This window comes from Apis florea, unplaced genomic scaffold (genome assembly GCF_048593485.1).
Source record: "Apis florea isolate Af1SG1 unplaced genomic scaffold, ASM4859348v1 contig_2272_pilon, whole genome shotgun sequence".
NCBI lineage: Eukaryota > Metazoa > Arthropoda > Insecta > Hymenoptera > Apidae > Apis > Apis florea.
This window is the reverse complement of record NW_028256549.1, coordinates 425,564-438,081: the sequence shown is the minus strand read 5'-3', so window position 1 is coordinate 438,081 and position 12,518 is coordinate 425,564. Positions and strand designations below refer to the sequence as shown.

General features: G+C 21.0%; 2 protein-coding genes across 3 annotated transcripts; one reads left to right on the top strand and one right to left on the bottom strand.

Moving 5' to 3' along the window:
- Positions 1–3,149: 3,149 nt before the first annotated feature.
- On the bottom strand, positions 3,150–5,427 carry LOC100866216 (leptin receptor gene-related protein). 2 transcript variants are annotated; one of them, XM_012484348.3, is made up of 5 exons: positions 5,193–5,427; positions 4,315–4,389; positions 3,882–4,083; positions 3,607–3,760; positions 3,150–3,525 (listed from the first exon to the last, which is right to left on the bottom strand). In XM_012484348.3, exons 2-4 carry the CDS (start codon positions 4,353–4,355, stop codon positions 3,647–3,649), a joined length of 357 nt encoding a protein of 118 aa, XP_012339802.1. In that variant the 5' UTR covers positions 4,356–4,389; positions 5,193–5,427; the 3' UTR covers positions 3,150–3,525; positions 3,607–3,646. The 2 variants fall into 2 exon arrangements, with proteins under 2 accessions (XP_012339802.1, XP_012339805.1); XM_012484351.3 differs by having other exon boundaries at positions 4,459–5,270.
- A 192-nt stretch (positions 5,428–5,619) lies between these two features.
- TER94 (transitional endoplasmic reticulum ATPase TER94) lies at positions 5,620–11,756 on the top strand. Its single transcript, XM_086917637.1, has 13 exons — positions 5,620–5,770; positions 6,754–7,110; positions 7,566–7,758; positions 7,830–8,064; positions 8,136–8,269; positions 8,351–8,599; positions 8,677–8,841; positions 8,930–9,052; positions 9,204–9,416; positions 9,479–9,787; positions 9,877–10,038; positions 10,686–10,840; positions 10,937–11,756. Exons 1-13 carry the CDS (start codon positions 5,754–5,756, stop codon positions 11,025–11,027), a joined length of 2,403 nt encoding a protein of 800 aa, XP_086773763.1. The 5' UTR covers positions 5,620–5,753; the 3' UTR covers positions 11,028–11,756.
- The last annotated feature ends 762 nt before the right edge of the window (positions 11,757–12,518 follow it).

Genomic DNA, 12,518 nt, shown 5'->3' with positions numbered 1-12,518 from the left:
TATTTGCTTCATTTTATAAAAAATGAAATTAACTTATTCACAAGTTCTATAAATACTTTATAATATATTATAATGAATTATAATAAATTATAATGAATAAAGTTTTTTGAAATAAAATTTAAAACATGAAATAAATAGATATTTATGTATAAATTACTTTATTATTATAAAAATTACATTCATATTATATGTATAAATTATATTCATATTACTTTCCATATACACATATGTACTATTATAAAAATCTATATAAAATCTAACATTAAAAATTAAATATATATATATATATATATATATATAATATTCAATTTTAATAATTCATATTTTGATATAAAAATTTAGAATTCCAATATTAATAAAAGTTATTTGCATATATAGTGCACATATTTCTCTATATAATGAATTATATACAGTGGTGCTCCCTTAATTGTCGCAGCATTCGATGTACTTAGATATTCCAGTAATTATTTATTGTTATCTATCTCCAATTTGAATTTGTGAAACAATAGTGAAATAGTAAAAGCAATAAAGAGAAACATTATGATGATATATAATATATATAAGATAGTACTTTGAATTTATGTTATTAGCTTTAAAAAATTAAATAAAAATTAATTAAAAAAAAAAATAAAAATTCATAATCTAAAATTTAATATAAACCAAATATTTTATTGTATTATAAAATAATAAAGGACATAGATTTAGAAAAGTAATAAAAATGTTAAAATTATATAATCGTCAAATTTATGATACAAATGTTTAAATGCAATTTTAAATATTAAAATATAATAAATGTTAGGAAAGAAAACATAGAATTGTATGCTTCTTTTGTCTAAGCATATGTAGAACTTTTTTTATAATCATATATCAAGCAATCAATTTATTATAAAATTATGATATATACGTACCAATTATTTATGACTGACTCGTAATTTTTTCAAATTTAGATTCTTTTTACAAAAATTTGGCGGACGGTATACATGAATATATAAAGATTAATAAATAAATAGTATTGACTTTTTAATCATGTCATTATCATTTGGACACAAATTAATATCTAAACCAATAGATCAAACATTTTATAAGCAAGATATAAATCAAAAATTAATTGAATCAATTGTCGAAATAGCATCTACTTTTACTCAAAAAAAAGTGACTACGGTAGCAAAACGTTTAGAAATTATTCAAAAATTAGAAAAAGGCGTGACAATTGATAAACTTGTTGTGGAATATGGTCTTCATAGAAGAACCATACAACGATATCGAAAAAATATGAAATCACTTCGGGAAGTTTCGAAAAATCCAAGAAATTTGATTAAAAAAAGATATCGTGTACCTGTACATGAAGATACAAATATCCGATTATTTGAATGGATTGTGGAAAGATAAATGAAAGGAGATGTCTTTAACGACAATCTTTTACAAGAAAAAGCAAAAGAATTGCATAAAAAATTTGGTAGTTCGACAAATTTTACAGCTAGCCGTGGTTGGTTATGGCATTTTAAAAAAAGATACAATTTAAATGGTTCAGATATTCATGAAAAAAAAACCAAAGTAGATGAATTTACAATAGAAAAATTAACAAAACTATTAAATGAAGAAAATATTAATGAAAAAAATGTATATAATATATACAAGACAACCTTAATATGGAAATTTTTACCACAAATTATATTATCGAATGAAGAAGAATCAGTACAAAATGAGAAAACAAACGAAGATTATGTTACTTAGCATTTTGTGTTAATACTACAGGTACACATAAATTACCATCACTTTTTGTTACTAAATCTACTACTACTCAATTATTAAAACACACATTAGCAATAGTATATAAGAATCAAAAATAATAGTTCTATCGATAAAATTATTTTCAATGATTGGTATGTCAATCATTTTAAACCTAATATATGACAATATCAACATAACAGAAACATTGCGTAGGAAAAGTATTATTACTTGTTGATAATTTTAAAAGTGATATATTTTTAAAGAAGGAACAAGATTTTTATTTCAAATTAATGACCGTTTAATACTTCGATTATTCGATCGATGGATGAGAATATAATTATAAATTTTAAAAAATTATTTTACCAAATATGTCAATATCATGATGGAATTAAAAAGTATTATATGAATTTCGATTTAAAAACCTTTATCGATTTAATTAGCGAAACATGGAACAAAATAACAGTGGATGTTGAACATTTATGGAAAAAACTTTCATGAAAAAAATAAATCAGAATTTTGAAATTATTATCAAAGAAAAATCAGAATAATTTAAAGAAAATATTGTTAAGAAAAATATCAAAATGGGCTTCTACATGTAAAAAAGAATTAACTATTGAAAAAATTGTGGAAAAAAAAGAAACGAATTCAATTTGTTGTTTAATAGAGAAAAGAGAAATTGACTATATGTTTCATAATTTGGAAATTTGGACTAATTCATAACTTGATTTTATTAAATTATACGCAAATGTTTTAATACATTATTATAATCAACAATAATATTTTGTAAACAATATATAAAATTTTTTAAATTAAAACCTGAAATGTTTATATCATGTTTTTTGTCATTATTTTTGTTCTTTTATAATTTTATATAGATATCATGAAAAAATATTAAATTATTTATGTTGAAAATTAATTAATTTAAAAACTATTTTAATGTTGAAAATTGATTAATTTAAAATTTTTAATTTTAATTTTGATTTAAAAAATATTTAAAATAAAAAAGGAATATTAACAATATAAACAAAAAAATTTTATTATTATTGTACTTATTTTAAATTTACTTTTCATATATTATATAATTGGAAATTTAATTTTCTATATAAGGAAATATAATCATTTTTGTTAAACTTTTATAATTATTAACTTTTATAACTAATTCGCATAACATCAATTATAATAAAATTATACAATATAAAATATGCTGTTTTATCTTAAATTTTGTAAAAAAGCATTCCTATTATTATTTATTTTTTTAATAGGTATCTCTAAAATTATTAAATATGAAAATTTTATATGCACTTTTTTATAGGAACTATTATATCAATATGATATAATACATTTGCAAAACATTGTATACTAACTTAATTTACTTAATTTATAATTATTAATTTGTAAAAATAATAGGAAGTATGGAATACATAATATAAAAAATTGTATTTATTAATATTGCTTTCAAGAACTTAAATTCAATAAATAGTATATTAAATTTTACATATTTCAGCATAGTCATACTTCTAATTTTATCCAAAAAAGTTTATAAAAATTTTAATCCTTTACAATTTGAAATTTTAATTACTGCATAGAAATAGCAAAATAAATCATTATTGACTTTAGTATTAGTTAGTGTAATACTATTTGTTATAGTATTAGTATAGTATCTACTATAAATGACTTGTGATAATATATATATCATGTAAATAATATACTATAAATTTTGCGATGACTTAGAATCAACACATAACTGTCAGTCAGTGCAGTATATGATTTACATTCCTTTTATTTTGCAAAAACCTGAAAGTATTCAAATTATAATTATAATTAAAAAGAATATAAAATTAATTAGAAATAATAAAATGTGATTTAAGATATTACCATGTAGTATTAATAAATAAGTACAATGAAGTACAGTATTTCAACATGTGTTATATTCGAGTTCGTCTTGATCAAAGGTTACAAAAAATCCGACTAGAGTTAGATATATAATAATATTACCTGCTAAAGTCAAATAACAAGCACCCCATTGTATCTGAAAATACATAATAACAAATAATATCACTTACATTAGTAAATTTTTTTATATTCATAATAATATAAAAATATAATATAATATATTAGATTTCGAAAAAATATATATAATTTTAATATACCACTGGATCATTGACTGGAGACCGAGCTAAGACAATAGGAAGAGCAAAAGATGATACCACAAAACCCATAGTAATAAATATTGCCAATTCCAAACATGGATTAGGATTATTTTCAAAATCATTTGTTGTATAACGACGTGCAATTATAGTTGGGACTGGTGCTAATATATAGAATAGTACAACAAAAAATGGCCACCATACTCTAAAAACAATGTATATATATATATATATATATATATATATTTTGCCAATAATTAGTATTCAATAATAAGATTAAAATCATACTATTTTATATTAATATAATTATAGAATATAATCTATATATATTTTGATGTTATCGAAATAAAACAAGTAATATTATAATATAATAGTACTAAATAAAAAATAATATATAATAATATATAATATTAATTTATTTATAATATATACTCACTTATATGTAGGTAAAGCACAACCAAGTATGACAAATGTCATACCAATAGATCCACCAAATGCCAAAAGTACTAATCTATAAAATAATTTTTTGTTACATTTACTACAAAAAAATATTCTGCATAGATTGTTTTGAATTACTTACGCTGTTTATTAATGAAGATCATTAATAGCATGAAACAAAACAAAGAAATTATATTATATATAAATATATAATTTTTACATCATACAATATAATTTCATATTATAAAATTAAAATTGTAAAAATTAATTAAAATATAATTGTTTATATACTTGCTATATTTATTTAATGAAAAACTTTATAAAAAATTTGTATAATATAATAAATGATTTATTTATAAAATAATTAATACAAAATATATATAAAGATCAAATATGATTAATAAAAAAAACTTTATTAAAAGAATATAAATATAAAAATATAAATTATTTTACATATATAATCTATTATAATGAATATTTTTCAATTTCACATTTTACGTATAAAATAATATTTCTTATATTTTTAATAATTTATATATAAATATTAAAAAAAAATATTCAACTTTTTTCAATTTTTAATATTCAAATATCAACAAAATATCTAAACATAATAAATACTTATGATATCTGAAAATAATTATTTGTAAAAAGAAATAAGTGAAAAGAATAATAAATTTATATTATAAAAATTTAAATATAAAATAAATTAATAAATATGAAAGAATTTGACAGCAATGATAAGAACAGTAAGGTTATGTTTGAACATATTATTTTTTTAATTTATCTTTCTTATTAAATTTTTATCGGCAATATCATATTTTTTGATTTTATGAAAAAATTTTATGTATTTATATAATTAAAAATATGCCGAATAACCTTTAATTCCAGCCATTTTAGACCGATTTGACAGTATATTTATTGTATTCTCACTTCGAAAACGTCGTGACGTGATCTAAAGTTTAGTTTTAAACACACTTTTACTAGATATTACTAAGATTATCTAATGAATATAGCATAAATTTAAAATTAAAAAAAAAAAAATTTTATACATAAGTTTATATTTATTTAAAAAATTGTACATATGAATTTAGTACAAATATTTCATTTCATTAAAATTTTTTTTAATATATAATAACCCTTATGTATTCAGATTAAAAAATAAAAGTAAAAAATAAGTAAAAGTTATTTAAAATATTTTAATTATCTTTGTAATCAATAAAATTATTAAAAATAATAATGTATAACATAAATGATGAGTTTTTTTTGTAAATTTGCCTTTAGATTTTGATTCAACAATGGGGAGTTTAATGCAAGCCATGAAAGTTCAAATGAGAATGTTCATTGGACTGACTATAGGTGTTGCTGACTCGTACGTGTTACGATACTGAGTTCCGATCGTTGCCTGTGCATTTTCTTTTGCGTTAAATCAAGTGAATAATGGGCGAACCAAAAAGGTAAGTTAATTTAACAGAAAAAGCGTTTAATTAAGTAATATTTACAATAATTTAATTCTTGTACTTCAATTTTCAAACGTGAAATATGCAAATAATATTCATCCATGCTGGCTTCCAATTTTACGTTGTCATCATGTCGACGCAACGCGTCTTTTTATAGATTCTTATAAAAGTAAATAACATTTATTAAATTTTATATTATTAAAAATGATTATGTCTTATAAATTATTTTTTTTTTTTTTAAAAATAGTTCATTATATACAAATCGCGCTTATCACTTTTGTGTGCCGACTGTTCATGGCGAATACTATATCGAACATGACAAAGAAATTTTTATTAATACTGATTTATTTTTTGCTATGACATTTGTTAATTCCATAACGAATTCTTGATAAAAGTAAAAATTATTTATATTTTAAGATATATATATATATATAAAATGTCACTTGTATGAAATTGAATATGTTTGTTATATTGTATATTTATCATATGATATTATTTATATTATAATTAAATATTTTAAAAATGCTTTTTTATGACTTAATGAAAATATTCTATTATTAATTTTTATAATAATAAAGTATAAAAAATCAAATATTATATATATATATATATATTTATAAATTATTATAATTTATATAAATAGATTAGAAAATTCAATTAGTTTTTCTAGTTTGTATTATTAATAAATACATAATAGTAATTTATATTAAATGTTAAATATATAATAATTTAGTAATAATAATTTATATTATAATTATTTATTATATCTAAAATAGTAATCAAATATGAATTGTATTGTAATTAAAAAAACAAAAAAAAAATTGATCCTATTAATAAATAAAATAATTCAAAGTTTCAGATTATTATATTGATTATAATTTAAATAATTATGTAATAAATGCTAGTAAATTAAATTTAAATTTTATTTAATTATTATCAGCATTATATTTAAATTAATAAAATGCATTATGTTATAACAGTGAAGATTTGGCAACAGCAATCCTTCGAAAGAAGGATAAGCCAAATAGATTATTAGTGGATGAAGCTATTGCAGATGACAATTCTGTTGTGGCTCTGTCTCAAGCAAAAATGGATGAATTACAACTTTTCCGAGGAGATACAGTATTGTTGAAAGGAAAAAGACGCAAAGAAACTGTATGCATTGTTCTTTCTGATGATACTTGTCCTGATGAAAAAATTCGTATGAACCGTGTTATAAGAAATAACTTACGTGTACGTTTAAGTGATGTTGTCTCTGTACAAGCATGTCCAGAAGTTAAATATGGAAAACGTATTCATGTACTACCAATGGATGATACAGTAACTGGTCTTACAGGGTAAATTAATAAATCAAGATTAATTTATTTATTATTATTTTTTACTATCTCTCATTTTAATAATTTATTCATTTTAATAATTATCTTTATTCATTCATATAATTATAATTATTTTATTCATCATTATTTAAATATTTTTTTCAATATAATATACAAGTAAGATAATACACATATTTTTAACATTTCATAACAATTATAAAAATATAGTTGATATTACAAACTTATTAAATGATATAGAAATATAAGTATGAATTATGAAATGTATTAAAAAATATATTTAAAAAAATATTTAGAATTTTATAATAAATATATGAAACATAAAGTTTAATGTATTTTATATATAAAAAAAAATAAATAATTTACTATTCATTATTTACTAATAATTTATTTATTTAACATTTATTATTTTTTTAGTTTATATAAAAATTATTTATAAGTCTTATTTTTTGTTGTAGAAACTTATTTGAAGTATATTTAAAACCATACTTCTTGGAAGCTTATCGTCCTGTTCATAAAGATGATAATTTTATTGTACGTGGTGGTATGCGTGTTGTAGAATTTAAAGTAGTAGAAACAGATCCTGGACCATTTTGTATTGTAGCTCCTGACACAATTATTCATTGTGAAGGTGATGCTATTAAAAGGGAGGTTAGTTAGATAATTGTTTAATAATTGTTTATTTATTTTTATTATAATACAAATATGCAAAAATATTGTAGGAAGAAGAAGAGGCATTAAATGCTGTAGGTTATGATGATATTGGTGGAGTTCGTAAACAATTAGCTCAAATCAAGGAAATGGTAGAATTACCTTTAAGGCATCCATCTTTATTTAAAGTTATTGGAGTTAAACCGCCTCGTGGTATTCTTTTATATGGGCCACCAGGCACTGGAAAAACTCTTATTGCTCGTGCTGTTGCAAATGAAACAGGAGCATTCTTCTTTCTTATTAATGGTATGTTAATTTCAAAAAAAAATTTTTTTTTTTTTTTTTTTATAGAATATTAATATTTATTCTGTTAAAAGGTCCTGAAATTATGAGTAAACTTGCGGGAGAGTCGGAAAGTAATTTAAGAAAAGCATTTGAAGAAGCTGAAAAAAATTCACCAGCTATAATTTTCATTGATGAACTTGATGCAATTGCTCCAAAAAGAGAAAAGGTTTCTATGAATTATTTTGTTATATAATTCACAAATTAAATGTATTATTAATATAATATTGTATTATATTATTAAATTTAGACTCATGGAGAAGTAGAAAGACGCATAGTATCTCAGTTGTTAACTTTAATGGATGGCATGAAACAAAGTTCTCATGTTATTGTAATGGCTGCTACCAATCGACCTAATAGCATTGATCCAGCATTACGTCGTTTTGGTCGTTTTGATAAAGAAATTGATATTGGAATACCTGATGCTACTGGTCGTTTAGAAATTTTACGAATTCATACAAAAAATATGAAACTTGCAGATGATGTTGAATTAGAAGAGGTCTATATTATTAAGTTTGAAATTCTTAAATTATTAATTTTTATATAATATTTTACTAAATTAACTCATTTCTTTAGATTGCAGCTGAAACACATGGGCATGTAGGAGCAGATTTGGCTTCATTGTGCTCTGAAGCAGCGTTACAACAAATTCGAGAAAAAATGGATCTTATTGACTTGGAAGAAGAACATATAGATGCTGAAGTTTTATCTTCTCTTGCTGTCACTATGGATAATTTCAAAGTAATTAATTCATATATATTAAATATCAAAATATTTTCACAAATGTATATTAATTTTTATAAATAATATTATGTTCCTTCTAATTTAGTATGCTATGACTAAAAGTAGTCCAAGTGCTCTACGAGAAACTATTGTGGAAGTTCCAACTGTTACATGGGATGATATTGGAGGTTTACAAAATGTTAAAATGGAATTGCAGGAATTGGTACAGGTAAGACAATTATTAAATATATATATTATAAAGAAATATAGCTGTATATAATACATATATATATATATATATATATATATATATATAATATATTATACTTATGAACATTTAAATTATAAGATAAAATAATTTTGTTTTCTTTATTTTATAGTATCCTGTTGAACATCCAGATAAATTCTTGAAATTTGGTATGCAACCTTCCAGAGGAGTATTATTTTATGGACCTCCTGGTTGCGGTAAAACATTACTTGCTAAAGCAATAGCAAATGAATGTCAAGCAAATTTTATTTCTGTAAAAGGCCCAGAATTATTGACTATGTGGTTTGGTGAATCTGAGGCGAATGTTAGAGATGTTTTTGATAAAGTAAGTATTTTAAATTCAAAAAAAATAAAGAATTATTTCATTTATCATTATTAAATTTATAGGCAAGAGCTGCAGCTCCTTGTGTATTATTTTTTGATGAACTTGATTCTATTGCTAAATCTCGTGGTGGCACATTAGGAGATGCTGGTGGAGCAGCAGATCGCGTAATAAATCAAATTTTAACAGAAATGGATGGTATGGGAGCCAAAAAAAATGTATTTATCATAGGAGCTACTAATCGTCCTGATATTATTGATCCCGCTATTCTACGACCTGGCAGATTAGATCAATTGATTTATATACCATTACCAGATGAAAAATCTCGAGAAGCGATTTTTAGAGCTAACCTCCGAAAATCACCTGTAGCAAAGGTAGAGGAAATTAAATTCATATTTTTAATAAGATTTTATATTTTGTTTTAACTAGCGCCTAATTACATTTTTAATATTTAATATTATAGGATGTAGATTTAAGCTATATAGCTAAAGTAACACATGGTTTCTCGGGTGCTGATATAACAGAAATTTGTCAACGTGCATGTAAACTTGCTATTAGACAAAGCATTGAAACTGAAATTCGAAGAGAAAAAGAACGTGCTAGTAATCCCTCTGTATCTATGGATGTAAGTAATGTTTGATATATTTTATTTATATGAATTTAGATTATTGTTATTATTATTGTTAAAATAAATGTTATATTGAAATTGTATTTACTGAAAAAAAATGTTAAGATTAATAATTATTAAAATCAATTTTAAACGTAAAATATATTTTCCATGTAACATAAAAAAATAAGTCTCTTTTATATTAAATGTTTTCAATAATTACAAAATGTTTAGTTTCTATTCAGGATAATAATATTTTATACATTACAAATATAAAATAATCATACATACATATATAAAATAACATAATAATAAAGTTTTTTTTTTTTTGACAGTATAATAAAATTATAAGAAATAATTCAAAATAGCTAATTTAAAAAATAAATATTTATTTATTATTAAAATTTTTGAAAATATATCAAATGCAAAAAAAATATATTTTCAATTTTTATAATTAATAAATTTTAATAATTATTTTATGCATATTTAACATTTAAAATATAAAAATATAAAAATAATAAGTTATGAAAGAATTAAAATAAAATAACTTTTACATTTAAGATATTTTATTATTTATATGAAGTCAGTTTTAAATTAATATTGTATCTTATTTTTAATAAAATATAATTTATTTAATATTTTCTATTTTACATATTATATTAAAGATGGATGAAGATGATCCTGTACCAGAAATAACTAGAGCTCATTTTGAAGAAGCAATGAGATTTGCACGACGTTCTGTATCTGATAATGATATTAGAAAATATGAAATGTTCGCACAGACACTTCAACAATCTCGTGGATTTGGTAGCAATTTCAGGTAAAACATTTAAATTATTTAAATATTTCTTAAAAATTTCATAATATATACTATTTTTGTATATATTTACAATCAAAATTTAAATAAAATTCATAGATTTCCGCAAAGTGGAACAAGTGGTACTCAAGACACAACACAAGGTGATCAAGCCTTTCAAGATGATGGAGATGATGATCTTTACAGCTAAGTCTTCATGTCTGTGTACCTCATTACAGTGAGCATACGACAAAAGGGCCTGTCTATTCTGCAGAAAATACTTTGTGTTTATAAACACAAATTTTACAGAAAAATAATTCTAAGAAATTGATAATACAAAAATACATAAATCTAATTCAATACTGATATTCTGTGTAAGTATATGCAATTTTACGTATATAATTAGGGTAAATTTTAACTAAGCAAAACTGAATATACAAAAATGTAATAATGAAACGACATTTTTTAATATTAAAATTAAACAAGAAAAAATATATAATTGTGAAAGTTGTATTAATAAGACTACATGAATATTTAATTTCATTTTATATGTATAGATAAAATGAAATATAATTCGTTGATTATTAATTTATATGTGCATAACTGCCCTAATCTGATACGTTATTTTGTATATACATTACATAGAATTATATATGAATTTTTTTGTTGTTCATAAGTTTTTCTATGTAATTTTATATTTGAGTTATTCACATAAAAATGTAATTCTGATTCTGTAACAGTGTTATAAATTTTTTCAACTGACTTAGAGATAGACTCTTTTGCTATGTTGTCACTGTATTTAATTACATTTCATTGTTCATACTCTGAGATTACAGATTAATGTGAGAGTTTATGCAATGTCAGTGAAATTGTTGGAAAATGGTGATGTGTATTGGTGAATTTGCAGTCTGCTTGTAGTAGTAAATTTATTTACAAATTACCAAAGAATCTCTTAAAACCTTTCATTTTAGAATAAAGTGTTAAAATTATTCATTTTTATCGTATTTCTATAATTATATAAAAAATGGAATCTTAAATCAAACGATTTAAATTTTCGGATAAATTTTATTAATTATTTTGGAAATATGTTGCTTATTTTTACATTTATAATAATGGATTGTCAAATTATTCGTATTAGATAAAATTATTTATTATTTATTTTCTTGCAAACTTTAATACAAATTATGAAATATAATTATGAAATATTTTTAACTATAATTAACTTACATTTTTTTCTATACATTCTTTTTAAATATTTATTAAAATATTTACATAGATATTGAAAACAAATGTAAAGAACAAGTGGAACTAAATAATTTTTTAAATATGTTGTTATACTTTGCATTCACAACTTAGATTAATTCATTTTTTTTTTTTTTTTATTTGATTTCATTTAATCGTTTGTTTTCATTTTCTTAAAAGTATACTAATGTTGTAAAATTTCTCAATTTCATTTAATACTTTCAGTGGAATTATAACGACACATTTTTAAAAAAACATTAAAGTTAGAATTGCATTAAATTATAAAATAAGTAAAGATTATCATAATAGAATAATATTTTATTATATAAAAATTTAATATCATATTTAATAACATAATTATTTCATAACACAAAATTTAGAAAGATTAAATGTTTTTATATCATTAAAAATTATTTTTTTGTTTGATGCATCATCATAATTACACATATATTCATAAAAA